Consider the following 25,270-nt stretch of genomic DNA (forward strand, 5'->3'; position numbering starts at 1 on the left):
CATGAATATCAAACTGCTGCCAAACATACCAAGCTTTCTCCCAACTCCTCCTATTAGGAGTCCCTGACCTCTTCCTGCCCTCATGGGTCTCCCACCAGGAAGGTGGCTGCAATCCCTCCTGCATGCAGCTTTCCTCCTACACTGAAGACTTGTGGAGTTGCCTGTCTCTGTCTCCTTGTAACTGCATATACTTGATAGGTGTTGTCTGAATGACCACACATATTCCTCACTGGAAAATGTAAATATCTGAAAAGCAATCACGTAACTTTTAAAAATCTCTTTAAACATTTTATTTTTATATACATTTTTTGAGATGGAGTCTTGCTCTGTCGCCCAGGCTGGAGTGCAGTGGCGCAATCTTGGCTCACTGCAACCTCTGTCTCCCGGGTTTTCAAGCAATTCTCCTGCCTCAACTTCCTGAGTAGCTGGGATTACAGGTGCGTGCCACCACACCTGGCTAATTTTTGTAGTTTTAGTAGAGACGGGGTTTCACCATGTTGGCCAGGCTGGTCTTGAACTCCTGACCTCAAGCAATCCGCCTGCCTCGGCCTCTCAAAGTGCTGGGATTATGGGAATGAGCCACTGTGCCCAGTCACTTTTCTCTCTCTCTTTTAAGAGACAGGGTCTCTCTCTTTCACCCAGGCTGGAGTGCAGTAGTGTGATCACAGCTCACTGCAGCTTTGACCTCCGGGGCTCAAGTGAGCCTCCTGCCTCAGCTTCCTGAGTACCTGGAACTACAGGCATGCACCATGATGCTCAGCTAATAGAATTTTATTATTATTATTTTTTTTGTAGAGAGGTCTCGCTATATTGCCCAGGCTGGTCTCAAACTCCTGGCCTCAAGCAATCCCCCAACTTTGGCCTCCCAAAGTGCTGAGATTATAGGTGTGAGCCACCGTGCCTGGCCAGGTGACATTCTTGACTATCTGAGTATGTGATGTGTATGTGACATACTGCTCTGGGTGGTAAGCTCTAAGTTAAGTATCTCCAGGATATAGAGGGTGCTGAAACTGTAAATGAGAACACCGCCACTAAATAAACTTATGTTGCTTCTGGGTTTGGAGGGCAAGGAAGTGAAGAAAGTGGGATGTGCATGTTAGTTACTGTTGCTGAATCTCAGCTTATTTATACTCAAACTTTGAGTACTTATAGAGCCAGGCTAAGATTTAATCCTTTGACAGGCCACAGGTTAACTAAGGGCCCAAAAAGTGTAGAAAGAATTCCATCTAACTTCCCACCACTCTTGCAGGGAAAATGCAGAGTGCAGGTCTGAACAAAGTATCATTTTTCTAAAGGGAAAAAGTTACCTCAACTTCTGAAGCAGCACAAAAAATCTTTAGCACAAAAGCACGAAGATTACCAGAAACGGCCACCAGAGGGCGAGCCACTGATGAAGCGTTGGACCATCCATCCCTTTAAGCCCAATTACATGGATTTTTTTTTCCCCTCTCCTTAGCCCACAGAAACATGAGAACACCATGCTGTTTTAAAAGATGGGAAATGAGAGCGAGGTTCTTGTTTTTGCTCTCTGCAGAGCTTGGCCTCTTTAGCCCTCAGGTTAAATCATCATAGTAACATGCGGTCAGTCCCATTAGCCTACAGAACCCCATCAAATGAAAGCCACATAAAAATTTCAATTTAGAGAACACACATAGTTTGGTGCCTTATATAAATTTGTAATCAGGTCGCTAATGTATTTAGGCTCTACCACCCTTTGAAATGTAAGCTGGGTGTGGTGGTGCATACCTACAGTCCCAGTGACTCGGGAGGCTAAGGCAGGAGGATCACTTGAGCCCAGGAGTTCTAGGCTGGAGTGAGCTATGATTGCACCATTGCACTCCAGCCTGGGTGACAGGGCAAGACCCCATACTCTGAAAAAAATTAAAATCCAAAAAACTCCTTTGAAATAGAGTACTGTGAAACAAATAAAATTTACAAAAAAGATTCTGATTCAGTTATCATTTGTTGAGGACCAATGATGTGCCAGAAACTGCTAGGTGCATTCACAGGAGTTAACTAATGTTAACCTCACCACAACTCAAGAAGTAGGTGTGAAGTACAATGAGTAGTCACATTGTTTCCAGAACACATTTAATAAGAGAATGAACCAAGGACAAGAGTCATTAACATGTGGCTTTGGGTGAGTCAAGTCTTGTGCCATATCAAGAGCCCCCAAGGGTCCCAGAGGCCAGGGACCACGACACTGTACTACTGTGCTCTCAGCAAAGTGGCTCTGCTCACTCTCCAGGAAGGCAGAAACTAGTGTGATGAGTGCTCTAAAAAGCTGTTGCCAGCAGGCACCTGAGGCCCAGAGCCCACAGACCCATGTCCACTGCCAAAGGAACCCCCTCTCTGACCCTGCCCTCAGATTCCCCTAGGAGGACCCTGCCCTCCTGACCACTGTTTTCCTCCCTGGCCTCAGGAGGCGCTGGGCTTCCTCCCCAAGGCTGTGCTGCTCCTTTCCACCTTGTTCCTCTGCTACCACACCAGCTCTCTGGCAGGAATACTGGGTCTGTGTAGTGAACCGAGAGCCTCCCATCACACAGTGGCAGAGTGAGCCGGCCTTGGAGCCAGACTGCCTGAGTTCCCATCCTGTCTCCACCACATGCATGTGAAGGCCCAGACAGTGTCTGCCACACAGTGACATCAATGTCATCTTGAGAAACAGCCATGATGGGACCACAGCTGCTTCTCTGTGCTCCACAGGCATCCTTGTGTTCTATCCAGGTACGCTGCTTTTTTTTCTACAGCGTGAGATATAAGTGCACAAGGGCCCAGTCCTCTGGTCACTAAGATGCCATGTCACGAAGCCCACAGATACCCAGGTCCATGTCAGGGTGTGGCCTGCCCACCAAACCTCTTCCTCTGCCAAAGGATACAGAATGTGGGAATCCAAGTGATTCAGCGAGGCCCAGCACACCGAATTCACCTGGTAAGGAAGCACACAGAGAGATGGAAAGTTATTCTACAGTAATATGCTTTCCTATGGAATAACATGTGGGGACATAGACGTGTGACTTCTCTCTTCAGGTCCTGCTCCTCTTCAAATGGGCCAGAACAAGCATTCTGAGGGCGGGGCTTGAGCAGGACAGAAGTAACCTCAGGCCTGAGTCCTTCAACAGACCCACAGGGAGACATCTGGTCTATCTGGCATACCCTCTGGGCAGGGCTGAATTTTCTACAGTGGCAGAGGATAAGCCGAACTCTGAAGGTGTATCTCACTTCACCCAGAAGCCATTTTCAACCTGTATCCATCTTGCGGCTTATGCCTCAACTGAATAGCAAGTCACAGCTTCTCACGGATGCCGCCATCACCTCACTGCAACTTAAAGGTTGCTCCCTAGACAGCAAGCTCCTCTTATTTGTTTAAGCCTCAGTGCTGGCTGCAGCCTGGCTGGATGACGCATCACTCCAACACACAGGGCAGGACCCCTCGCACCCAGGCCACAGTCACTGTCGCCCATTTCCAAGGAACTCTGTGCCCTGGTGTGGGCCCTTTCAGGTAAACTCCTGAACCCCTGGAGGGACGGTCCTGGGGACCAGTTAAAGAAGCGCTGCTTCAACCTACCCCAACCATCTCATTTCACTTTCTTTTCCAAGACAAGAAACTCCTGGGGTCCTTTTCTTTCCCTATGGGTTCTCAGCAACTATAAATCCATTTTTTTGAGACAGGGTCTTGCTCTGTTACCCAGGTTGGAGTGCAGTGGCACGATTATGGCTCACTGCAGCCTTGATCTCCTGGGGTCAGGTGATCTTCCCACCTCACCTTCCCCCCAGCCCCCAGGCAGCTGGGACTACAGGTGTGCGCCACCACACTCAGATAATTTTTTCTTTTCTTTTTTTTTTTTTTTTTTTGTAGAGACGAGGTTTCACCATGCATGTTATGCTGCGCAGGTTGGTCTGAAACTCCTAGGCTCAAGTAAAAATCAAGTCTTATGGAAAAATGAGGTAACCATGCTCTGCCCTCTTCCCCAGTTGCTCTCCTCTACCCTGAATTTGCCGAACTACCCCCAGGGTCAAGTGTGCAGAAAGGCTACAGGGATGGGCAATGTACCTTCCGGTTGGTGAAGTAGAGGTTTTCATGCATGAACACCTTGAGTGTAGGGGTCTTCAGACTTTGCAGGTTGATGATGCCATACTTGGAGCCTCCGACTTTAACATCGTTCACTGTGAAGAGCCGGTCACTGTTGGTATCTGCCTGGAGAAGGGAAGGGGGCAGTGGGTGACCTCCCACGCTGCGCCTGGTGGGTTGCCTAAGAGGGACCTGCCCGTCTCTCCTGGCCCCCATGCTCTGTGCATTTTCAGTAGGTGAGAGTTCCTCTCCATGAGCGAGAGTGGAGATGACCTCACTTTCCCCAACTCAGTGCAGCCGTCTCTGGGCAAAGCCAGCAGGTGTCTGATCTAACAATTCAAGAGAAAGGATGAGAATGGCAGTGAGGGGACATGGCCAGAAAGTCTGAGGTCTGCATGATGACCTCACTCAGAAGTGGGTTTGGGAGAGTCCTAGCATCCACCCAGAGGAATGTGTCATGTGCCATCACGAAGGCTGTGCCGCAATAGGAAAAACGCTAGTTCCTATTACATAGCCAGTATTTTTTTTTTTACCACCATGAAAAAAAAAATTACATTGAATTAAACGTGCAATAGAAAAAGACTGCATTCAAATGTAGGCTATTTTTCTTTAAGAGGTGGGGTCTCACTGTTGTCACCCAGGCTGGAGTGCAGTAGCATGATCATGGCTCATGATAACCCTGAACTCCTGGGCTCAAGTGATCTCTCCTCAGCCTCCTGAGCAGCTAGGACTATAGGCAGAACCACTGTGCCTGGCTACTTTTATATTTTTTTGTAGAGATACGGTCTCGCTATGTTGTCCAGGCTGGTCTTGAACTTCTGGCCTCAAGTGATCCTCCTGCCTCAGCCACCCAAAGTGCTAGGATTACAGGTGTGAGGCACCATGCCTCGCTCAGGATGTGGGCTAACTTTTTTGAGAGGGAGTCTCACTCTGTTGCCCAGGCTGAAGTACAGTGGCACCATCTCAGCTTGCTGAAACCTCCGACTCCCAGGTTCAAGCTATTCTCCCACCTCAGCCTCCTGAGTAGCTGGGACTACAGGTGCGCACCATCACACCCAGCTAATTTTTGTATTTTTAGTAGAGATGTGGTTTCACAATGTTGGTCAGGCTGGTCTCGAACTCCTGACCTCAAGTGATCCTCCCATCTCGGCCTCCCAAAGTGCTGGGATTACAGGTGTGAGCCACCGTGCCTGGCCCTATTTTTGTTTTTTCTCTTGAGACAGAGTCTTGATCGGTTGCCCAGGCTGGAGTGCAGTGGCACAATCATGGCTCACTGCAGCTTTGATTTCCCGGGATCAAGTGATCCTCCCACCACAGCCTCCTGAGTAGCTAGGACTACATGCACACTCCACCACGCCCAGCTAATTCATATTTTTTTGTAGAGACAGGGTTTACCCATGTTGCCTAGGCTGGTCTCAAACTTTTGGGCTCAAGTGAACCACCTGCCGAGGCCTCCCAAAATGCTGGGATTACAGGCATGAACCACTGTGCCAGATGTGGGCTATTTTAAGCTTTTCTTTTCTCATTTTAAAACATGATGTGGTTAATTGCTATTTCAAAGCAAAAACTCCACATATTTATGTGTTTTGTGTATACTAATAAATACAGACCCACACACAGGTTTGGACATTGGTTTTGGTGAAAGTGTACCGACGTTTTAAGTTTACGCAAGAAGAAGTTATGTTCCCAGAAGAATCATTGAGACTAGACTCAGATCTGAAAAACTGCTCTCCAGGTGCCAAGCCACTTTCTGGCCGTGCGGTCACACTGGCCAGCCAGAGTCACTGTAACTTTGGGTGATGGAGACGACCTACCACATGTAAAGCCTGGGTCAGGAGAGAGGAAGCATGAGGGTCAAGATGTCCAGGCTTGTGAACAGTGGCCTGTGCATCACCAGACCCCACACACCAATGACCCCCACCGTCCCCACCCACTTTACCCCAGGGAAGGGCCTCCTGAGGGGAACCAACCACAAGAGACGATTCTACTCATTCAGTCAAACCATACCCCCAAGCACACATGGAGAGAAAAGCCACATGGGAGAATGTGGGCCCGGTCCCCAACACCCCTCACATGGAAGGGCCCCGCTGTGGTGGTCTCCTGGGGCAGGAGGATGCAGGGTCGACCTCCAGGGTCAATCTCTAGCATCAGCCTCCAGTCCCACCAGCAGATGACCGAGTCCAGATGCTCCTGCCTCTGTAACCTCCTCTCACTCTCCCTGGCTTTCCCTCAGCCTCCAGGAAGGATAGGGCTTGTCGGGCAGGCCCTGCTCTTACGTGGTCCATCGAGAGGTCAGGGACCTTTGTTTGCAGTGGACCCTCTAGCTCTCTGCCAACATTTCCCTGGCCCCTGGGTTTAAGCGGCTGACCTTGGTTTCCAGCTTGGGTCCAACCCAAACCAGAGAAGGCCTTTCACCCCCTGCAAATGATGTGATGGAGGTGTGTTGATGGGAGGTGCCACTGAGGCCAGGGGCGGCAAGCAAGGAGTCCTACCCTCTAGTGACCAAACGCACACTGGGCTGCAGGTTTAGCCACCAAGTCCTGCCCCAGTTCAGGAAGAAGTAGATGTCCCCAGGTCCACTGTGAACCTTTTTAATTGCATACACAACACAGCCAAGGAGACGTTATTGTGTAAAGTTTCTTAGTCGAGGTGTGGCTGGGTCCAGACTCTGACGTCAAACGATGGAGCTGAAGTGGGGGTGATGATGGTCGCCGCACAGCCTGCCTGCCAGCTCAGCATCTCCCAGCGGGTAGCCAGCAGGCAGGTTAAAATCGTACAACCAAGAAGATGCCACCTACTTTCATTGCAGTTGGCTTCTTCAGAGCCAGGTTTGATGACTGGCAACGCTAAGCCACAAAGTGTCCAGAGGGTGGCAGCCACACCCTAGGCATCCACAGGTGTCCCCCTCGCACTCACCAGTATGAGGTTAAATCGGTCGCTTGCCAAGGTGGAGGGATCCAAGCTTCGAATCTGGACCTTTTTCCTCTCCATGCAGCTGAGACGCAGCTCGTGGGCTAAACTGCAGAAACAGAGGGTGGGGGCATGGATGCTGAAGCTGACATCCATGAAGAAGATTAGGGGGTCTCTGGCCTTCCCTGCCCCCCTGACACCCATCTCTCCTCGTCAGCCTGCTGCTCCACAGTACTTCTCAGCAATGGAGCTGAGCAAGATCCCAGACTATCCGAATTTGAGTTTCCCCACAGAACGCTCAGGAAGATGAAAATGAAGAAGTGGGTGGCCCATTTGCAGAGTCAAAGAGTGGCAGTTAGAGGGAGTTGTGTCTGCATCACTCAGTACAGCTCCGTCTCCTGAGATGACAAAGTGCAGGAGATGAAACAATGGTCTGGAGGGCACTCCGCTGCTGGGAAGAGCCCCAGGATACGGCTGCCGGGAAGAGCCCCAGGATACAGCCGCCTCGTTTCGCAGGGTGAGGAACACATCTAACTAGATTTTTAACTTTCTGTCTCAGAAGGAGGAAAACAGGAGGGGCCTGCCCTGCCTGATACCTACGGTGTTTCTGGCCTTCCCTGAAGGGGCCCTGCTCCAAGGTGTGAGCGCTGTGCCCCAGGAAGCTGCCTCAAATGCAGGTTCTTCACTTGCGCATGTACAGTGGGGGCAGGAGACGCAGGGCTGGGCGCTCAGGTGTTGGAGTCAGACAGTTCCCCACTTCTAGCTTTACCTTGAGCAAATCACTCCATTCTGAGCCTCAGTCTCCTCTTCAGGAAATGGGGGAAAGTATAGGCCTATTTCACAGGGTTTTAGTTAGAATTGTATCAGCCATCATAAGTACTTTGATAAGGTTTAGTACACACACATCCACTTAATGCCCCATTTTTGGTGACAACTCATTAGAAGGGAAAGAAGGATGCAGAAATGTCATGGGAATGAAGTTGCAGGATCTTCTACTAGAATGCCTTATGAGTAACAGAGAATAGCCATCTCTGCCTACGTCCCCATCCTCTCTCCCTAGCCTCCTGAAACAGTCCCCCGCCTTCACTCTAGAAAGAACAGCTTTCTCAGGGTGGGTTTAAGCAGCAGAAGGCAGGCTGTGAACTGAAGCCCCTCAACAGTGCACGTGCTTCACGGGGTAGCCACATGGTCTATCCAGACTGGATTCTTATACCATGAAAATAAGAAACAGGAAAAGAACATTCATGAAGAAAACATAACAAAGAGGCATTGTCTTACTGGCAGTAATTGGTGACGTTGAGAAAACCCAGCTGGCTTTTTCGTAGCATGGAGGATGCATTAAATCCCATCCTGGCAATCTATATTTATTAAAAAAAGGGAACAATTTAATGAAGATTTATTTGTTATGGGATAACGGAGAATGTTTTTAGTTCCATAGGACGTAATGAAGGAAATAGGCACTAAATTGGCAGAAATTATATGCATAAAAATCCGACAGTGTCCTTTCCAAGTCTCCTTTCCTTGGCAAGAGGAAAGGCCCAGCAGAAGAAAGTGTGAGCGGGAAAGTCTGCTCGTCAACTCTGCCCACGCTCCCCATCCACATACACCCGGGGGGATGAAGCCACCAGGTTCGTGAGTGCAGCAATGGGACTGCAGACAGGTCTGCACCACTTTCCATTCCACCCGTGGTGACCCAGGGCTGGAACTTTACATTCCATTGCCTACCTTGACAACAAAATATGCTAGCATCTAGACCTGTTGGTCTGTATTCCAAACAGACAAGATGGCGTGTATTCCAAACCATGCATCCTGGTCTTCTATTTAACATAGACAGCTGGGCTGGGCATGGTGGCTCACACCTCTAATCCCACACTTTGGGAGGCCAAGGTGGGCGGATTACTTGAGGCCAGGAGTTTGGGACCAGCCTGGCCAACATGGTGAAACTCCATCTCTATAAAAAAATACAAAAATTAGCTGGGCATGGTGGCAGGCGCCTGTAATCCCAGCTACTTGGGAGGCTGACGCGGGAGGATCACCTGAACTGGGGAGGCGGAGGCTGCAGTGAGCTGAGATGGCGCCACTGCACTCCAGCCCGGGCAACAGAGTGGGACCCTGTCTCAAAAAAAAAAAAAAAACCCAAAAAATAAAAAACAGTTACTAAAATTATATCACACTGCCTCCCAAGATTCCTTCAGGAATGACAAAATGTTAGAACTGCTGAAGAAGGCTGGGTGCGGTGGCTCACGCCTGCAATCCCAGCACTTTGGGAGGCTGAGGCAGGCAGATCACTTGAAGTCAGGAGTTTAAGACCAACCTGGCCAACATGGTGAAACCCTGTCTCTACTAAAAATGGTGGCATGTGCCTGTAGTCCCAGTTACTCAGGAGGCTGAGGCAGGAGAATCGCTTGAACCTGGGAGGTGGAGGTTGCACTGAGCTGAGATCATGCCACTGCACTCCAGCCTGGGCAACAGAGTGAGACTCCGCCTCAAAAAAAAAAAACGTATCAAACAAGAAAACGGGGATGGTAAGAGGGGGCTCTTGGCTGTTCTTATTCTTGTCTTCTTCCTATCAGGGAAAAGCTGGGGCCACACCCCCTGAAGTGCCTCTGCTAAGTGTCGCAGGGGCATCTAATTGGCACCCTTTTCAACAGTGGATGGGCAGGTGCTGGCAGCAGCGGAGAGGACAGGGGGCGAAGGGGTAAGGAGCCCACCTTTTTCTGTCTGTCCTCTTCCTGGAGCAGCCGCAGTCTCTTGCTCTCCATCTCCTTCTGCCGGATGCTCTCTTTCGTCAGGGGGTTGCAGTTGTTATGTCCAGGGAGCAAGCGGAAGTAGCGTTTCTTTTCAGGGTCAAAGTAAAACCCAGGTAGCTCTTTAGACAAAAAAATTAAATGCACCAATTTCAACCACTGTGAACTGACCACCTGAGTTGGGCGCCCAGTGGCCTGTCCCCCCACCTCGCGGCTGCCTGTCTTTTGTGAGAGCGAGGATGAGCTGTCTTGTCAGGCAACATCCTGGACTACGCTCAGTCCTGGGGGAGGCGGTTTGCCTCATGACCACCATTCCTGACGCACCCAGCTCCGTCCCTGAGTGTTTCAATTTGTTCCTGGAATTCCTTCCAAGCCAGGAACGGGTCTCAGCCTTCCCTGTGCACAGGGGCCAGGAGTCCCACCCCGCAAGTGGCCTTACCTGGCACAGAGGAGGTCCCAGCTGTGCCAGACGAGGTCGACGGAGACTCGTCATCACCGTGGCCAGAATCGTGAGCGGGCTGTGCTGCCCAGGAGTCAGACCTGTTGACACACAGCTGTGTTAACTTGCAGCCCAGGGCTTGAGTTCCAGCCATTCTGACGGGGCGCGGGGGTCCATTTGGGCAGTTCTGCAGCCTTCACCTCTGATCTCTGACCTTTCTGATTACTTGAGAAGCACTGATCCCCTCTTGCAAATAAAACAAAATAGGGCAAGGTTTTGGTTTTTCATTCTTTTTTCTTTCTTTAAAAGAGGACAGATGTCACAGTGATTCCCTCTTCTTATCTTCTCACTCGAGCATTTTGTGAGATCTTGTGGAATTTTCCAGATTAAAAGGAAAAATAGAAATCTCTGCCAATAAGAATTTTACCAGCTGGGCTCATTTGTCAGCACAACAGCAGTTACAATGCTAGGTGAATTTCATTCTTTATGGGATTCAGTAGCACAAAGAGTTTAAATTTTACTTGACTACACAATCTTACAGACAGAGAAACTGGGGTTTGGGGGACAGAGGTGATTAGTTCAGTAACACTGGGATAGAGCCGTGGCTGAAACACTTGATGTGTAAATCCACAAGTAGCTTCTGTGGGAATTATAGGCTGAATGATGTAGTAGAGGCGTGTGCCACCACACCCAGATAATTTTTATATTTTTAGTAGAGACAGGGTTTCGCCGTGTTGGCCAGACTGGTCTCCAACTCCTGACCTCAAGTGATCCGGCTGCCTTGGCCTCTCAAAGTGCTGGGATTACAGGTGTCAGCCACCACGCCCGGCCCAGCCAACTTTATTTTTAAAATACATTTAATGTGGCCTTGGCCTGGGTGGTGGTTCACGTCTGTAATCGTAGCACTTTGGGAGGCTGAGGCAGAAACATCACTTGAGCTCAGGAGTTTGACACCAGCCTGAGCAACAGAGTGAGACCTCATCTCTTAAGTAAATAAATAAATATAATGTAGTCTGGTGTACAGGGTTTTAAAGTCTACACTAGTATACAGTAATGTCCTAAGCCTTTGTGTTCACTCATCACTCACTCACTGACTTCCAGTCCCGAAAGCTCCTTTCACAGGAAGTGTCATATATAGGTATACCATTTTTAAAAAATCTTATATACCCTATTTTTACTGTATCTTTTCTATGTTGAGATACACAAATACCACTGTGTCCTGACTGCCTCTAGCATTCAGTACAGTCACATGCTGTACAGGTTTGCAGCCTCGGAGCAATCGGCTACACCATATAGCTTAGGTGTGTGGCTGGCTGTACCATGTAGATTTGTAACGTATGTGCTATGATGTTTGCATGACATGATTGCCTAACAACATATTCCTCAGAATGCATTCCTCCTTGTTAAGCGAAGCATGAGTGTATATCCTTGTCCAAGACTCAGGCTGAATTAATAAAATTTGGTTTCCACAAAGGTATTTGCATAAAAAGTCTACAAAATGGAGAAACGGTTTTCTTTTTTTTTTTTTTTTTTTTTGAGACGGAGTCTCGCTCTGTCACCCAGGCTGGAGTGCAGTGGCGCAACCTCGGCTCACTGCAAGCTCAGCTTCCCAGGTTCACGCCATTCTCCTGCCTCAGCCTGAGTAGCTGGGACTACTGGCGCCCGCCACCACGCCCGGCTAATTTTTTGTATTTTTTTAGTAGAGACGGTGTTTCACCGTGGTCTCGATCTCCTGATCTCGTGATCCGCCCGCCTCGGCCTCCCAAAGTGCTGGGATTACAAGCGTGAGCCACCGCGCACGGTTCCAGTTGTATCAGATAACGTCTACCTCTAGCCTTATGGCGAATGCTCTGGCCAGAGGTCATGGTCACTTACGAAAGAACAGAGAGTGGTCCTCTCTCCTCACTACTCAGTGCGGTGGGCTGACCCACCACAGCGACAAGCCCTGGGAGCACGTTAGGAAGGCAGGCTCTCCTCAAGACCCCTCAGACCTACGGAATCAGAACCTGCATTGGGACAAGCCCCCAGATGATCTCCACACCCGTAAGCATGGGTGACATGCCATGTGTACAATGCCAGAAGCACACTGGGCAAAAGTGGCTCCCCAGAGCAGCACACTTGCCTGTCTTCAGAATCACGGAGTCTGAACCAAGGGTTCTGCTGGTGGCTTCTTCTCCCATGTCTTCTTCTACTCTGCCAGCGACTTTTATTCATTTCTGTTCCTAAAAGAAAAACAAAAAAATCCATACATCTCTGTGTGGGCGTGGGCTTTTCTGTTTGCTTCTTGGCAGCTGCTTCATGCTCAGCACCAGCAAAAGGCTGGCCCACCCTGGGTTATCATCAGATTTGCCACAGCAAGCCTTACCCGGGAAGGGCTGCCTCCAGCACTCCCCCAACATCCTTCCCACTTCCTTCCTGTCACCCCTAGTCAATCACATAGCTTCCTACCCCACAGAAATATTGCCAGGTCGGCCAGGTGCGGTGGCTCATGCCTGTAATCTCAGCACTTTGGGGGGCTGAGGCAGGTGGATCATGAGGTCAGGAGTTCAAGACCAGCCTGACCAACATGGTGAAACCCCATTTCTACTAAAAATACAAAAATTAGCTGGGAGTGGTAACGTGCACCTGTAATCCCAGCTACTCAGGAGGCTGAGGCAGGAGAATCGCTTGAACCTGGAAGGTGGAGTTTACAGTGAGCTGAGATTGTGCTCACTGTGAACTGCACTCCAGCCTGGGTGACAGAGCGAGACACCATCTCAAAAAAAAAAAAAAAAAAAAAAAAAAAAATGCCAGGCATGAATCCCCTAACTTCACTCCCTTCTGCTCCACAAATACCTGCCTTTACTAATTGTCTTCTTTTTTTTTTTGAGACGGAGTCTCGCTCTGTCGCCCAGGCTGGAGTGCAGTGGCGCGATCTTGGCTCACTGCAAGCTCCACCTCCCGGGTTCACGCCATTCTCCTGCCTCAGCCTCCCAAGTAGCTGGGACTACAGGCGCCCGCCACCATGCCCGGCTAATTTTTTTTTTTTTTTTTTTTTTTGCATTTTTAGTAGAAACGGGGTTTCACCGTGTTAGCCAGGATGGTCTTGATCTCCTGACCTCGTGATCCGCCCGCCTCGGCCTCCCGAAGTGCTGCGATTACAGGCGTGAGCCACTGCGCCCGGCCACTGTCTTCTTCCTTATCTTGGACCAGGTATCACTGCTCCTTTTCAAGGGAGACCCATCCCACCTGGCTGTTGGTCTCATTCCTTCTCAGGAACTGCAGGCATCTGTTCCCCCATATGTTAATGTCTCCTTCTCCTTATCTCAGCTTTTAAAAACATGCCCAGGTTTTTCATTTGTAAGTGTTCCATTTCTAATCCAAAAAAAATGGGCATATTCTGAAAGAATGGTCTACATCTACGAATTCAATGTCTTCATCTCCCAATATTCCTCAACCCACTGCAGTCGAGCTTCCTCTCTCCTCACCTTTCTACTAAAATGCTCTTGCTCATGATTATCTACTTGCCAAAGTGAGTGGTCTCTTTTTAGCCCTTATTCCTGCAACATGTGGCACCAGGAGGCTACATTCTTCCTTTGGCTTCTGTAATATCTTTCTCTTGGTTTTCTTCTTGCTAAATGAATGCTTTGCTCATTTCTCCTGGGTCACACACCCTGTATGTGCTTTCCATTGTTCTGTCCTAGATCCTTTTCCTTTCAAACTTAACACCATCTCATCTACCAATGCAGATGCAGCTCCAACCCTAATATCGCTACTGAGCATCAAGTTCCTATGCTGCTTCCTATTTCCACAGACCCAACAGGTTCAAAAGTGAGTTCATTTCTCTCTAACCTCTGATCTGCTCTTTTGCCTGTCTATATTTCTCTTCTCTGAAAGTAATATCCTTGACCCTGCAGCCCAAATGTGTGTGTATTTTTTTTTTTTTTTTTGAGATGGAGTCTCGCTCTGTTGCCCAGGCTGGAGTGCAGTGGCACCATCTCGGCTCACTGCAACCTCCGCCTCTCAGGTTCAAGTGATTCTCCTGCCTCAGCCTCCCAAGTAGCTGGGACTACAGGGACCCACCACCACACCCAGCTAATTTTTGTATTTTTAGTAGAGACGGGTTTCACCATGTTGGCCAGGCTGCTCAAGAACTCCTGGCCTCAAGTGATCCACCTGCCTTATCCTCCCAAAGTGCTGGGATTACAGGCATGGGCCACTAAGCCTGGCCCCAAAACTTTTATCTTATTCATTGTCCTAAACAATGGCTCCTGAACACCATTTGTGGGTTTCCCTATGGATCAGTTACCTTATACCCCAGCTAAAGAATACAGTTGTATTTATTAATAGTTAAGTTACAAGCTGAAAGGCACTGTGCACAGGAAGGGAAACACGTGTAGCCAGTGTTAAGACTGGTAGGAAAATGGCTGCGTGCGGTAGCTCATACCTGTAATCCCAGCATTTTTGGGAGGCTGAAGTGGGAGGATCGCTTGAGCCCAGAGTTTGAGACCAGCCTGGGCAATATAGTGAAACCCCATCTCAAAAAAGAAAAGGACTGATAGGAAAAATAAGCCCTCCTGACATAAAGATGATTATTATTACCAACTGTATAAAAAGGTCAAAATTTCTTTAGAGTGCATGTTCTGTATATGAAATAATTCTAATTTGTTTAATTATGTAACAATGCATGAATACAGCTCAAGAACACACGAACTGGTGAGTTAAAGACTTCAGATCACCCACAGGAGGCAGGACCGTGTCCCACTCACACCATTATCCTCAATAGGGGGCTGCATAATCAGCAGGACGCAGCCGATGATAAAATCACTGGCGAGTGCCAATTTGGGCCAGGGAGAGCATGTGTTCACCCTTAACTGATACATGCACTGCAATCTGGTAAGGGAGCCTGCCAACTTCAAGTAATATAGTTAGCAAGGTCAAGCAAAAATCATTTTAAAGGCTGGATGTGGTGGCTCATGCCTGTAATCCTAGCACTTTGGGAGGCCGATGTGGGTGGATCACCTGAGGTCAGGAGTTTGAGATCAGCCTGGCCAACGTGGTGAAACCCCATCTCTACTAAAAGTACAACAGTTCACGGGGTGTGGTGGCTGGTGCCTGTAATCCGTTACCTGGGAGGCTGAGGCAGGAGAATTGTTTGAACCCAGGAGGCAGAGGTTGCAGTGAGCTGAGATTACACCATTGCACTCTAGCCTGGGCAAAAGGGCGAACCTCTGTCTCAAAAAAAAAAAAAAAAATTTAAAAAGTCACATACTAATAGAAGCCTTCCAAATACGGAAAGAGTTTAAAGGCTAGGACAAAAACAGTACCTTTCTAGTACTTCTAAGAAGCCTGTTCAGGGGTGGGGAGTGTGTCTTCTCTAAATACAAACACAGTTCATTCTCTATGGCCGCTTTATAGTCCATGTTTGCACTCATCACTCTGCATGACTCTGTTCATACTCCCATCTCATACTGGATGTGAGGTGAATTCTATAAGGCAAACATCCTACTTTGTTCTTTTTTCTATTCCTAGCATCCATGACCTAGTTGGTGCTTAGTAAATTTTTGCTGAACTGAAGCAAAGCAAAACAAAACCTGTGGCTACTTTAAGTCCCAGGTAGCTTCTTTCTGCTCTGGGTTATTTCCATTTACTACTCCACACACATTTACAAAGCACCCACTCCATGTGAGGAACTGGGGAGTGGGCAGAGATAATAAGCTGTGCTCCCTGGCTTCGAGGCACTGATTATTTAATATGGGAGACAGATGCACAGACCAACCCCTGCAGCGCAGGATAAGGATGAAGACCCAAGTCTCTCCAAGTGTGGTGGGAGAGAAGGGAGTGACTGCTCCACGTGCCTGGGCTGGAGGTGGGGGAGGGAGGTAAGTGCAGTCTGAAGAATGAAAATGTCAGGCAAGCCCGGCGTGGTGGCTCACGCCTGTAATCCCAGCACTTTGGCAGGCCGAGGTGGGCAGATCACCTGAGGTCAGGAGTTCAAGATCAGCCTGACCAACATGGCGAAACCCCATCTCCACTAAAAATACAAAAATTAGGCCGGGTGCGGTGGCTCATGCCTGTAATCCCAGCACTTTGGGAGGCCCAGGCGGGTGGATCACCTGAGGATGGGAGTTCGAGACCAGCCTGACCAACATAGAGAAACCCTGTCTCTATTAAAAATACAAAAATTAGCCGGGCACGGTGGTGGGCGCCTGCAATCCCCACTACTTGGGAGGCTGAGGCAGGAGAATCGCTTGAACCCGGGAGGTGGAGGTTGCCGTGAGCCAAGATAGTGCCACTGCACTCCAGCCTGGGCAACAGAGCGAGACTCTGTCTCAAAAAAGAAAATGCCAGGTAAGGCAGTGGGGGCAGGGGGCCTGCAGGCCGTTTGGTATGGCCAGAGCCTGAAGTTCAAGAAATGGGAGGGATGAGCCTGCAGAGGCAGAAAGGGCATGATCATGAGGACTCTAGGTGTGCGAGGAGTGACATGATTAGAGCTGCTAAGAAAGGGCACCTGAAAGGCAGCGGCATGGGGTGACAGTAAGAACTGCAGCGGCAAGCCAGGTGAGATGAACTCACACATTTTGGACATGGTACTTGGGATAGCAGAGCCTGGATTTAGATTTAGGCAGCAAATTTCATGAGAGAGGTGGAGAGAGGAGTTGAGAAAGGTTAAGTGAGTAACTGGTAGAGTCATGAGCAGGGAGACTAAGAATAAAGGAAGAACACTTTGGGGAGAGGAGAGTAAGTCTGATTTTGAACAAATCAATCTTAAGATGCAGGCAATGGGAAATATGGGTCTGAGAATACAGAGAGAAATTGAGCCTAAAGAGACAGATTTGAAAGTAAACAGGATATGGTGACATGGACTGGGACAAATGGCACCAAAGTGGTAATGGTATACAGTGAGAATTAGAGACTTTTTTTTTTTTTTGAGATGGAGTCTCGCTCTGTCACCCAGGCTGGAGTGCAATGGCACGATCTCGGCTCACTGCAACCTCTGCCTCCTGGGTTCAAGCGATTCTTCTGCCTCAGCCTCCCGAACAGCTGGAGCTACAGGCGTGTGCCACCATGCCTGTCTAATTTTTGTATTTTTAGTAGAGATGGGGTTTCACCATATTGGCCAGGCTGGTCTCGAACTCCTGACCTCGTGATCTGCCCACCTCGGCCTCCCAAAGTGCTGGGATTACCGCGCCTGGCCATTAGAGACAATTTTATCTAGTAATAACATAAAACCTAGTATGCATCACAGTTTGTAGATCAGTGCTTCTTAAGGATTATTTTGCCCACCAGGGGACATTTGGCAATGTCTGGAGACATTTTTGTTTGTCACAACTTGGGAGAAGGAGGGGTAGGCTGCTACTAGCGCCTAGTGGGTAAAAGCCAGGGATGCTGCTAACCACCCTACAATGCGCAGGGCAGCTTCCATACATTCTCCAGCAAGGATTATCCAGGGCTGGGTGCAGTGGCTGATGCCTATAATCCCAGCTGCTCGGGAAGCTGAGGCAGGAGGATTGCTTGAACCTAGGAGTTCAAGATCAGCCTGCACAACATAGCAAGATCCCGTCTCAAACAAACAACATTAAAAAAAAAAAAAAAGAAAGAAAGAAAAAAGAAAAAATTATTCAGCTGGGTGTGATGGCTCACACTTGCAGTTCCAACTACTTGGGAGGCTGAGGTGGGAGGATGGCTTGAATCCGGAGTTTGAGACCAGTGTGGGCAACATAGCAAGACTCCATCTCAAAAACAACTAAAGAGTTACCTGGCCCAAAACAGTACTAAAGCTGAGAAAACCTGTTCTATGTAGGAAGCACTCAAAAACAATTTGCTGGTAACACGCTGCATCTAGCACCTTTGGAGCTGCTCTAGATGTTAAAATCAGGTGTGCTGCAGAAGGTTGGGCTTGGCTTTGTCTTTCAGAGAAACTTTTAAGTACCTCAAGGCATAAAGAATTATAATTTCTAAGAGACTACTATTCTGCAAAGACAATGTTAATCTCAAATAAACACAATTTGGTTTTTGGGAAAATGACCGGACAATATTTATCAAGTAACTTACAAATGTACATGCCTTCCTTCTGGGAACTGCTCCTACAAAAATGATTCCAAGATATTTACGACATTTTTCCGAATCATTTTATAAGGCCAGTATTACCCTGTTACCAAAACCAGACAAAGATCCTATAGGAAGAAAATTATAGGTCAAGGCCGGGGGCAGTGGCTCACGCCTGTAAGCCCAGCACTTAGGGAGGCCAAGGCAGGCAGATCACCCGAGGTCAGGAGTTCAAGACCAGCCTGGCCAACATAGAGTGAAACCTCATCTCTACCAAAATACAAAAAATTAGTTAGGCGTGGTGGTGCACACCTGTAGTCTCAGCTACTTGGGAAGCTGAGGCAGGAGAATCGCTTGAACCTGGGAGGCAGAGGTTGCAGTGAGCCAAGATCATGCCACTGCACTCCAGCCTGGGCAACAGGGCAAGACTCCGTCTCTCAAAAAAAAAAAAGAAAGAAAAATATAGGTCAGTATGGGTTATGAATATAGACACACAAAAATCCTTAACAAAATGCTAGCAAGCGAAATCCAGGAGCATATAAAAAGGATTATATACCAGGCCGGGCGCAGTGGCTCACGCTTGTAATTCCAGCACTTTGGGAGGCCGAGGCGGGCGGATCACGAGGTCAGGAGATCGAGACCATCCTGGCCAACACAGTGAAACCCCGTCTCTACTAAAAATACAAAAAATTAGCCGGGCGTTGTGGTGGGCGCCTGTAGTCCCAGGTACTCAAGCAGAAGAATGGCTTGAACCCGGCAGGCGGAGCTTGCAGTGAGCCGAGATTGCGCCACTGCACTCCAGCCTGGGCGACAGAGCGAGACTCCATCTCAAAAAAAAAAAAAAAATGCAACATCCTTTCATGATTAAAAAAAAAACACTCAACATACTAGAAACAGAAGGTAGTTTCCTCAACCCGATAAGGAGCATCTACAAAATACCCACACTTAACATCATACTTACTGGCCAAAGACAAAGTTTTCCCTCTATGGTCAGGAACAAGACAAAGATGTTGGTTCTCAATACATCTGTTCAACATTGTAGTGGAAGTTTTAGACAGGCAATTAGGCAAGACAAAGAAATAAAAGGTGACCAAACATGATCTTATATACAGAAAATCCTAAAGAATCCACCAAAAATCTACTGGACCTCATAACTGAGTTCAGCAAGGTTGCAGGATACAAGATCAGTATAGAAAAACCAGTTGTATTTCTATACACTAGCAATGAACAGCCTGAATATTAAAGAAAAGTTACATTCACAATGGCATCAAAAAGAATAAAGCACTCTTCTGGTCTTGCTCAGGCTCAGTTACAAAAAAAAAAAAAGAGAAAAAGTACTTAGGAATATATTTAACAAAATTAATGTATGGCGTGTACACAGAAAACTATAAAACACTGTTGAAAGAAATTACAGATTTAATGTAATCCCTATCAAAATTCCAAATGCCATTTTTTTAGCAATGCATAAGCAGATCCTAAATTCATATTACGCAAGGGACCCAGAATACCCAAAATCATCTTGAAAAAGAACAAAGTTGGGAGGACTCACACCTCCCAATTTCAAAATTCCTTACAAAGCTACAGTAATCAAGACACTGTGTTACTGGCATATGGATAGAAATATAGATCAATGGAGTAGAATTGAGACCAGAAACCCATATGCCTATCTATGGTCAACTGGTTTTCATCTAGGTGCCAAGACCATTCAACAAAAGAAAGAAGTGTCTTTTCAACTGCTGGGACATTTGAATATCAAACTGCAAAAGAATGAATTTGGATCCTTACTTCATACCATATGGGACAAAAATGAACCAAAATGGATCTAGATCTAAAACTATAAAACTCTTTGAGGGAAACAAAGGTATAAATCATCGTGATCTTGATTAGGCAATGATTTCTCAAATATGACACCCAAAACTCACACACACTACACACACACACACACACACACACACACACACACATAAATTGGGCTTCATCAAAATTGAAAACTTCTGTGCATCAAAAGACACTATTTAGGGCCGGACACAGTGGCTCACGCCTGTAATCCCAGCATTTTGGGAGGCTGGGACTGGCGGATCACTTGAGGACAGCAGTTCGAGACCAGCCTGATCAACACGGTGAAGCCCCGTCTCTACTACAAATACAAAAATTAGCTCGGTGTGGTGGCGGGCGCCTGTGGTCCCAGTTATTTGGGAGGCTGAGCCAGAAGAATCGCTTGAACCCGGGAGGTGGAGGCTGCAGTGAGCCGAGATGGTGCCACTGCATTGCAGCCTGGGCGACAAGAGCGAAACTCCATCTCAAAAACAAACAAACAAACAAAAAAAAACCTCCGTCTCAAAAAAAAAAAAAAAAAAAGAAGCTACACAAATAGCCAACCGGCACATGAAAAAGATACCCAACATCATTAGTCCTTAGGTAGATGCAAATCAAAACCACAGTGAGATACCACTTTATTTATTTATTTACTCATTCCCTTCTACCCCCCTTTTGGCTGAAGTGCAGTGGCGCGATCTCCGCTCACAGCAATCTCCATCTCCCCGGCTCAAGCCGTCCTCCTGCCTCAACCTCGGAGTAGCCGCAATTACAGGCACGCGCCACCACACCAGGCTAATTTAAAAAATATTTTTGGCCTTCCGCCACGGCCGCCATTGGAGAGTAGCAGCCATGGCTCTGCGCTACCCTATGGCCGTGGGCCTCAACAAGGGCCACAAGGTGACCAAGAACCTGAGCAAGCCAAGGCACAGCCGCCGCCGCGGGCGTCTGAGCAAACGCACCAAGTTTGTGCGGGACATGATCCGGGAGGTGTGTGGCTTCGCTTCGTACGAGCTGCGCGCCATGGAGTCACTGAAGGTCTCCAAGGAGAAACGGGCCCTCAAGTTCATCAAGAAAAGGGTGGGGACGCACATCCGTGCCAAGAGGAAGCGGGAGGAGCTGAGCAAGGTACTGGCCGCCATGAGGAAAGCCGCTGCCAAGAAAGACTGAGCCCCCTCCCCTGCCCTCTTCCTGAAATAAAGAACAGCTTGACAGAAAAATAAAATAAAATAAAAATAAAAAATATTTTTGTAGAGGCGGGGTCTCACTTTGTTGCCGCCCAGGCTGGTCTCGAATTTCTGGCCACCAGCAATCCTCCTGCCTTGCTGCAGTGTTGGGATGACAGGTGTGAGCCACCACGCGCGGCAGCAATTCTGAGATTTAACACAGAGAGCCAGTATGTGCCCAGCCTATGTGTATGTAGTGCACAGAATATGTGGACCACCCTCTATAAAGGTTCATGCATCAGGAGGTCGGCTCTCTCTCACAGTCTAGCAGTTTCCCACACAAAAGCGGCACACATTTTTGCACCGGTCTCCAAAATGGTGTCTGGTTTGGGAGCCCGCAGCTTCCGGAATTACAGGCTCTTCCCTGCTTCAAGGGCACCATTCCTGGCCTGGCCTCAACACGCCCAAGGCGCAGGCCCAGAGGAGGCTGGGCGGGGTGGGGGGCGGGATGCGCTACACCCAGTAGCAGCCCCGGGCTTCCGTGCCGCCCGCCCGCGTGCTTGGACCCCCCCCCAACACCGGCCAGCCCCGGAGCCAGGTGTGGGGGATGGCAGCCCGCACACATCGGGTGTGGCCTCGCCTCCCCCTGGGAGGTAGGCTTGACAGCACAGGGGGTCGGTCCAGCCTTAGCACCGGGCCAAAGCTTAGAATGGGGGAAGGGCTCCATCTCCCCACGGGGCTCTCCAGTTTGGGGGCCTCGGGGCTGTTCTGGTTTCCAGGCTGAGCCTCACCATCTTGTTTAGCACATGGTTAGAGGCCCTGTACTGGAGCCCAACAACCGGGGCTCAGAGACTGGGGCACCCTGGGGCCACGGGGTTGCTTCTTGGGCGGATGAGAATGTTCCGGAACTAGACAGTGGTGATGGTTGCACAATCTTGCCAATATAATAGTAAAAAAAAAAACCCACTGGATTGAACCCTTTTAAAAAAGTTAATTTTAGGGTATGTGAACTATATATATTAAAAAAGGATGTTTACTACACCATGCTGTAATAGTTAAAGTGAGAAACATCCTAGATATCCAACAACAGGGGAATTTTGTAAGAGTCTGTAGACTGGCCGGGCACGGTGGCTCATGCCTGTAATCCCAGCACTTTGGGAGGCCGAGGCGGGCGGATCACGAGGTCAGGAGATATATGAGACCATCCTAGCCAACATGGTGAAAACCTGTCTCTACTAAAATACAAAAAATTAGCCGCGCGCGGTGGCGCGCCCCTGTAGTCTCAGCTACGCGGGAGGCTGAAGTAGGAGAATCGCTTAAACCCGGGAGGCGGAGGTTGCAGTGAGCCGAGATCGTGCCATTGTGCTCCAGCCTGGGCAACAAGAGTATCCAAAAAAAAAAAAAAAAAAAGGGGGGGGGGGGGGGAGGGGGGGATTCTGTAGACTAGCGGGCTGTAATGTGCAAAACGCTAACGCCACTGGTTTGTAAAGCTGAATACAAAGTAGCTTCTACAGGCCAGGGCGGTGGCTCACGCCTCTAATCCCAGCACTTTGGGAAGCTGAGGTGGGAGGATAACTTGAGCCCAGGAGTTCAAGACCAGCCTGGGCAACACAGTGAGAAACCCCTCTGCCCCGTCTTTACAAATAATTTAAAAATTAGCTGGGTGTGGTGGTGCATGCCCACAGTCCCAGCAGTTAGGAGTTGTTCAGTGTAAAACAACATTTTAGACAGCTGACTTAAAAACAACAACAAAGTTTTCTGTTAACACTTATTTAAGAAACACTTTAGACGCAAGCTTTGTACTAACGCCCACCCTGAGTTGGTATTTTCAATCCTATTTTACAAATGAGGAAACAGGCTTACAGGACTAGGTACCATACCCAGCGTAAGTTAAATGGTGGAACAGGGATTCCACTTCTGTTGGTAGGACCCCCAGGCCTGGTTACCCATAGAACAACACCTCAACTTTAATTTCCATCGTTATTTAAAATCAGAGTTTGGGACTTTGTAATTGTTTCCTCTAGGAAGCTGTCCCCTCAGTTTTCTTTGCTTCTGGCTGCGCTGCTGGAGTCACAAGACAATGCCTGTAGAACACCATGGTGAAAGGTGTCATGGTTTCTGAAGCCCCCGGGGAGCCCACGAGGCGTGGAAGAGCTGGCTTTCTCGCTAACACACAACTCAGAGTGGAGGCGAGGGCCAAACCCAGGCCCCACCACTTGCTAGTTGTGCGCTACCCCCACGGACAACCAAACTGCACCCCTTTCTGCGTCTGACAAGCACATCACAGCGCTGGGAAAAGTTAGCGCCTGTGAAGCCGGCAGCACAGAGCCGGCCACTTCGTAAGCTTCAGCCACGCCTTACCTGTTATGCTGACCTGAATATTCGCGGGGGACACCGCCCCAAGGCCCGCAGCCCAGACCCCGCCAGGTGTCGGGTGGGGCCTTCAGCAGCAGGGCTCAGAGAAGCGCTTAGAGAAACGCCCTCAGCGGCGACACTCGGGGTGCCCTCCCTGCGTGTTTACGGTCGCAGCACTGATCCGGCCGGAGGACCCCACGCGCCCCAGAACGGGCGGAGCGCGCCGGCCCAGCTGCCACCTAGGCCTGGTGGCGCCGGCGTTCCACGTGCTCGCTCCTCCCCGCCCCTCCCCGCCCCTTTCCCTGGCCCTCCTGGCCGCGCCTGTCTCCCACCCCGAGCTCCGCAGCGGGAGCGCGGCAGCCCTCGAACCGACGCCAGTAGGCACCCCAGGCAGCACAGTCTTACCTGTTCAGCGTGTCCCTTCCGGATTCCCCTCGGGCTCAGCTCTGCAGGAGTTGGACCGAAGAGTGCAAGGACCCGGAAAGACCAAGGTGTAGCGTCAGCCAGTTAGGTGGATACGTTTTGGTGTTGTAGCAGCCGATAGGGCTATAGCGGCCGCCCTTTCCTTCTCACTGGACGCGGCTTCTGTCTGTCGACGTCAATAGGGGAGATCTCACGAAGAAGGCGGGGAGTGGGGCTTCGGCTCCTCCCAGGCCTGGCAGGTCGGGGGCGGATGCACGTGGAGGCTGGTCAGGGAGCGCTTGGGGGTGGGGCCAGGCGCACGCGGGGGGCGGGGCCGGGGCCTGCTCCCGGAGCAGCGGAACTGTCTGGAGACCCTTTCCTGAGAGGCCGTGTCCTCCTCCCTCCGCAGGGTGATACGGCCCTGGAGAAGTCCTCTCGCTGTAGTGGAAAGAGCGAAGGAGTCTGTGAGGCGAGGGACAGAAGTAACGTGATGTTACGACTGGCGGCGATGTCTTCGGCAGTGGCCTCAGGCGGCCGAGGCCGCTGCCCTGGGTCTGCGTTCAGGGTGTAGCGTAGCGAGCTCTGACCGTGAAACCGGGAGGCCTCCGTGTTGGCTCCAGTACTGCTGCTTGCTGTGGGACCTAGGGCGAGTCTCTTTCCTTCTCTGTGCCTTGATTTCTTCTGTTGAGAGAAGGAATCGGATCCATCATTCTCATGTCCTCTCCAGCTCAGAGTTTGTTCAGACTAATATTTCTAGAATGACCTGTGTGTGCTGTGCCTGTCCCAGGTATCAGCTGACGGTTATGAGATCTTCTGAAAGGAAAACGGAAGCCTCTGATGGGCCTGTGGCCCGAAGAGACAGTTTGTGAGGACAGCTGGGTTCACAGAGGCCAGGCTTGTTGGGGTCCAGCAGTAGGCCTGGTGCGTCATGCGGCTCCATAACACAGGCCCCTGCCCGCGGCTGGACCCGTTAGAAAACTGGCGGTGGGGTTCATCCATTGCACGCTGTGTGAAGGCATTTCAGCTCTTAACCAGGAAGCTAGGATTTCAGGCTAAACTCCTGGCTCTCAGGAGTTTATAGATAAATGCAGGATGTGGAGCGGGGCCGGGTGATGAGGGAAATGAGAGAAGTGGGCATAGTTAGAATAAAGAACCGCTTCATGAAGCTTGAGCGGCCTTGAAGAGAAGGCAGAGAAAAATTCTAGCTGAACAAACAGCGTGACTGGAGGCCGGTTCAAGCCGGCTGGATGGGAGGAGAGTCTTGGAAGCAAAACTCGGCAGGGTGGGTTGGGGCTTGGTGACGCAGGAATTGCCAAGGAAAGAGTAGTCAGGCCGG

General features: G+C 49.5%; 2 protein-coding genes across 9 annotated transcripts in view; one reads left to right on the forward strand and one right to left on the reverse strand.

Moving 5' to 3' along the window:
* The window catches only part of DCAF4 (DDB1 and CUL4 associated factor 4), a 33,288-nt gene extending 9,217 nt beyond the window's left edge, over positions 1–24,071 (reverse strand). For 2 of the 8 annotated variants that reach the window (XM_032179706.2, XM_032179705.2), the window contains exons 1-8: positions 19,158–19,350; positions 12,291–12,390; positions 10,169–10,269; positions 9,694–9,851; positions 8,261–8,340; positions 6,989–7,091; positions 4,055–4,198; positions 2,880–2,929 (exon numbers count right to left, since the gene is read on the reverse strand). In XM_032179706.2, the coding sequence (XP_032035597.1) occupies positions 2,880–2,929; positions 4,055–4,198; positions 6,989–7,091; positions 8,261–8,340; positions 9,694–9,851; positions 10,169–10,269; positions 12,291–12,390; positions 19,158–19,233 (812 nt within the window). In that variant the 5' untranslated portion in view covers positions 19,234–19,350. Of the gene's footprint in view, positions 1–2,879; positions 2,930–4,054; positions 4,199–6,988; positions 7,092–8,260; positions 8,341–9,693; positions 9,852–10,168; positions 10,270–12,290; positions 12,391–15,276; positions 15,371–19,157; positions 19,351–23,538; positions 23,742–23,937 lie in introns of those variants that run through there. The other 6 variants (XM_032179711.2, XM_032179707.2, XM_032179712.2 and 3 more) reach the window with 6 other exon arrangements.
* Positions 20,864–21,181, forward strand: LOC116484785 (large ribosomal subunit protein eL36-like). Its single transcript, XM_032753714.1, has one exon. It carries the CDS (start codon positions 20,864–20,866, stop codon positions 21,179–21,181), a length of 318 nt encoding a protein of 105 aa, XP_032609605.1.
* Positions 24,072–25,270: the final 1,199 nt, after the last annotated feature.

This window comes from Hylobates moloch, unplaced genomic scaffold (genome assembly GCF_009828535.3).
Source record: "Hylobates moloch isolate HMO894 unplaced genomic scaffold, HMol_V3 SCAFFOLD_16, whole genome shotgun sequence".
Lineage (NCBI taxonomy): Eukaryota > Metazoa > Chordata > Mammalia > Primates > Hylobatidae > Hylobates > Hylobates moloch.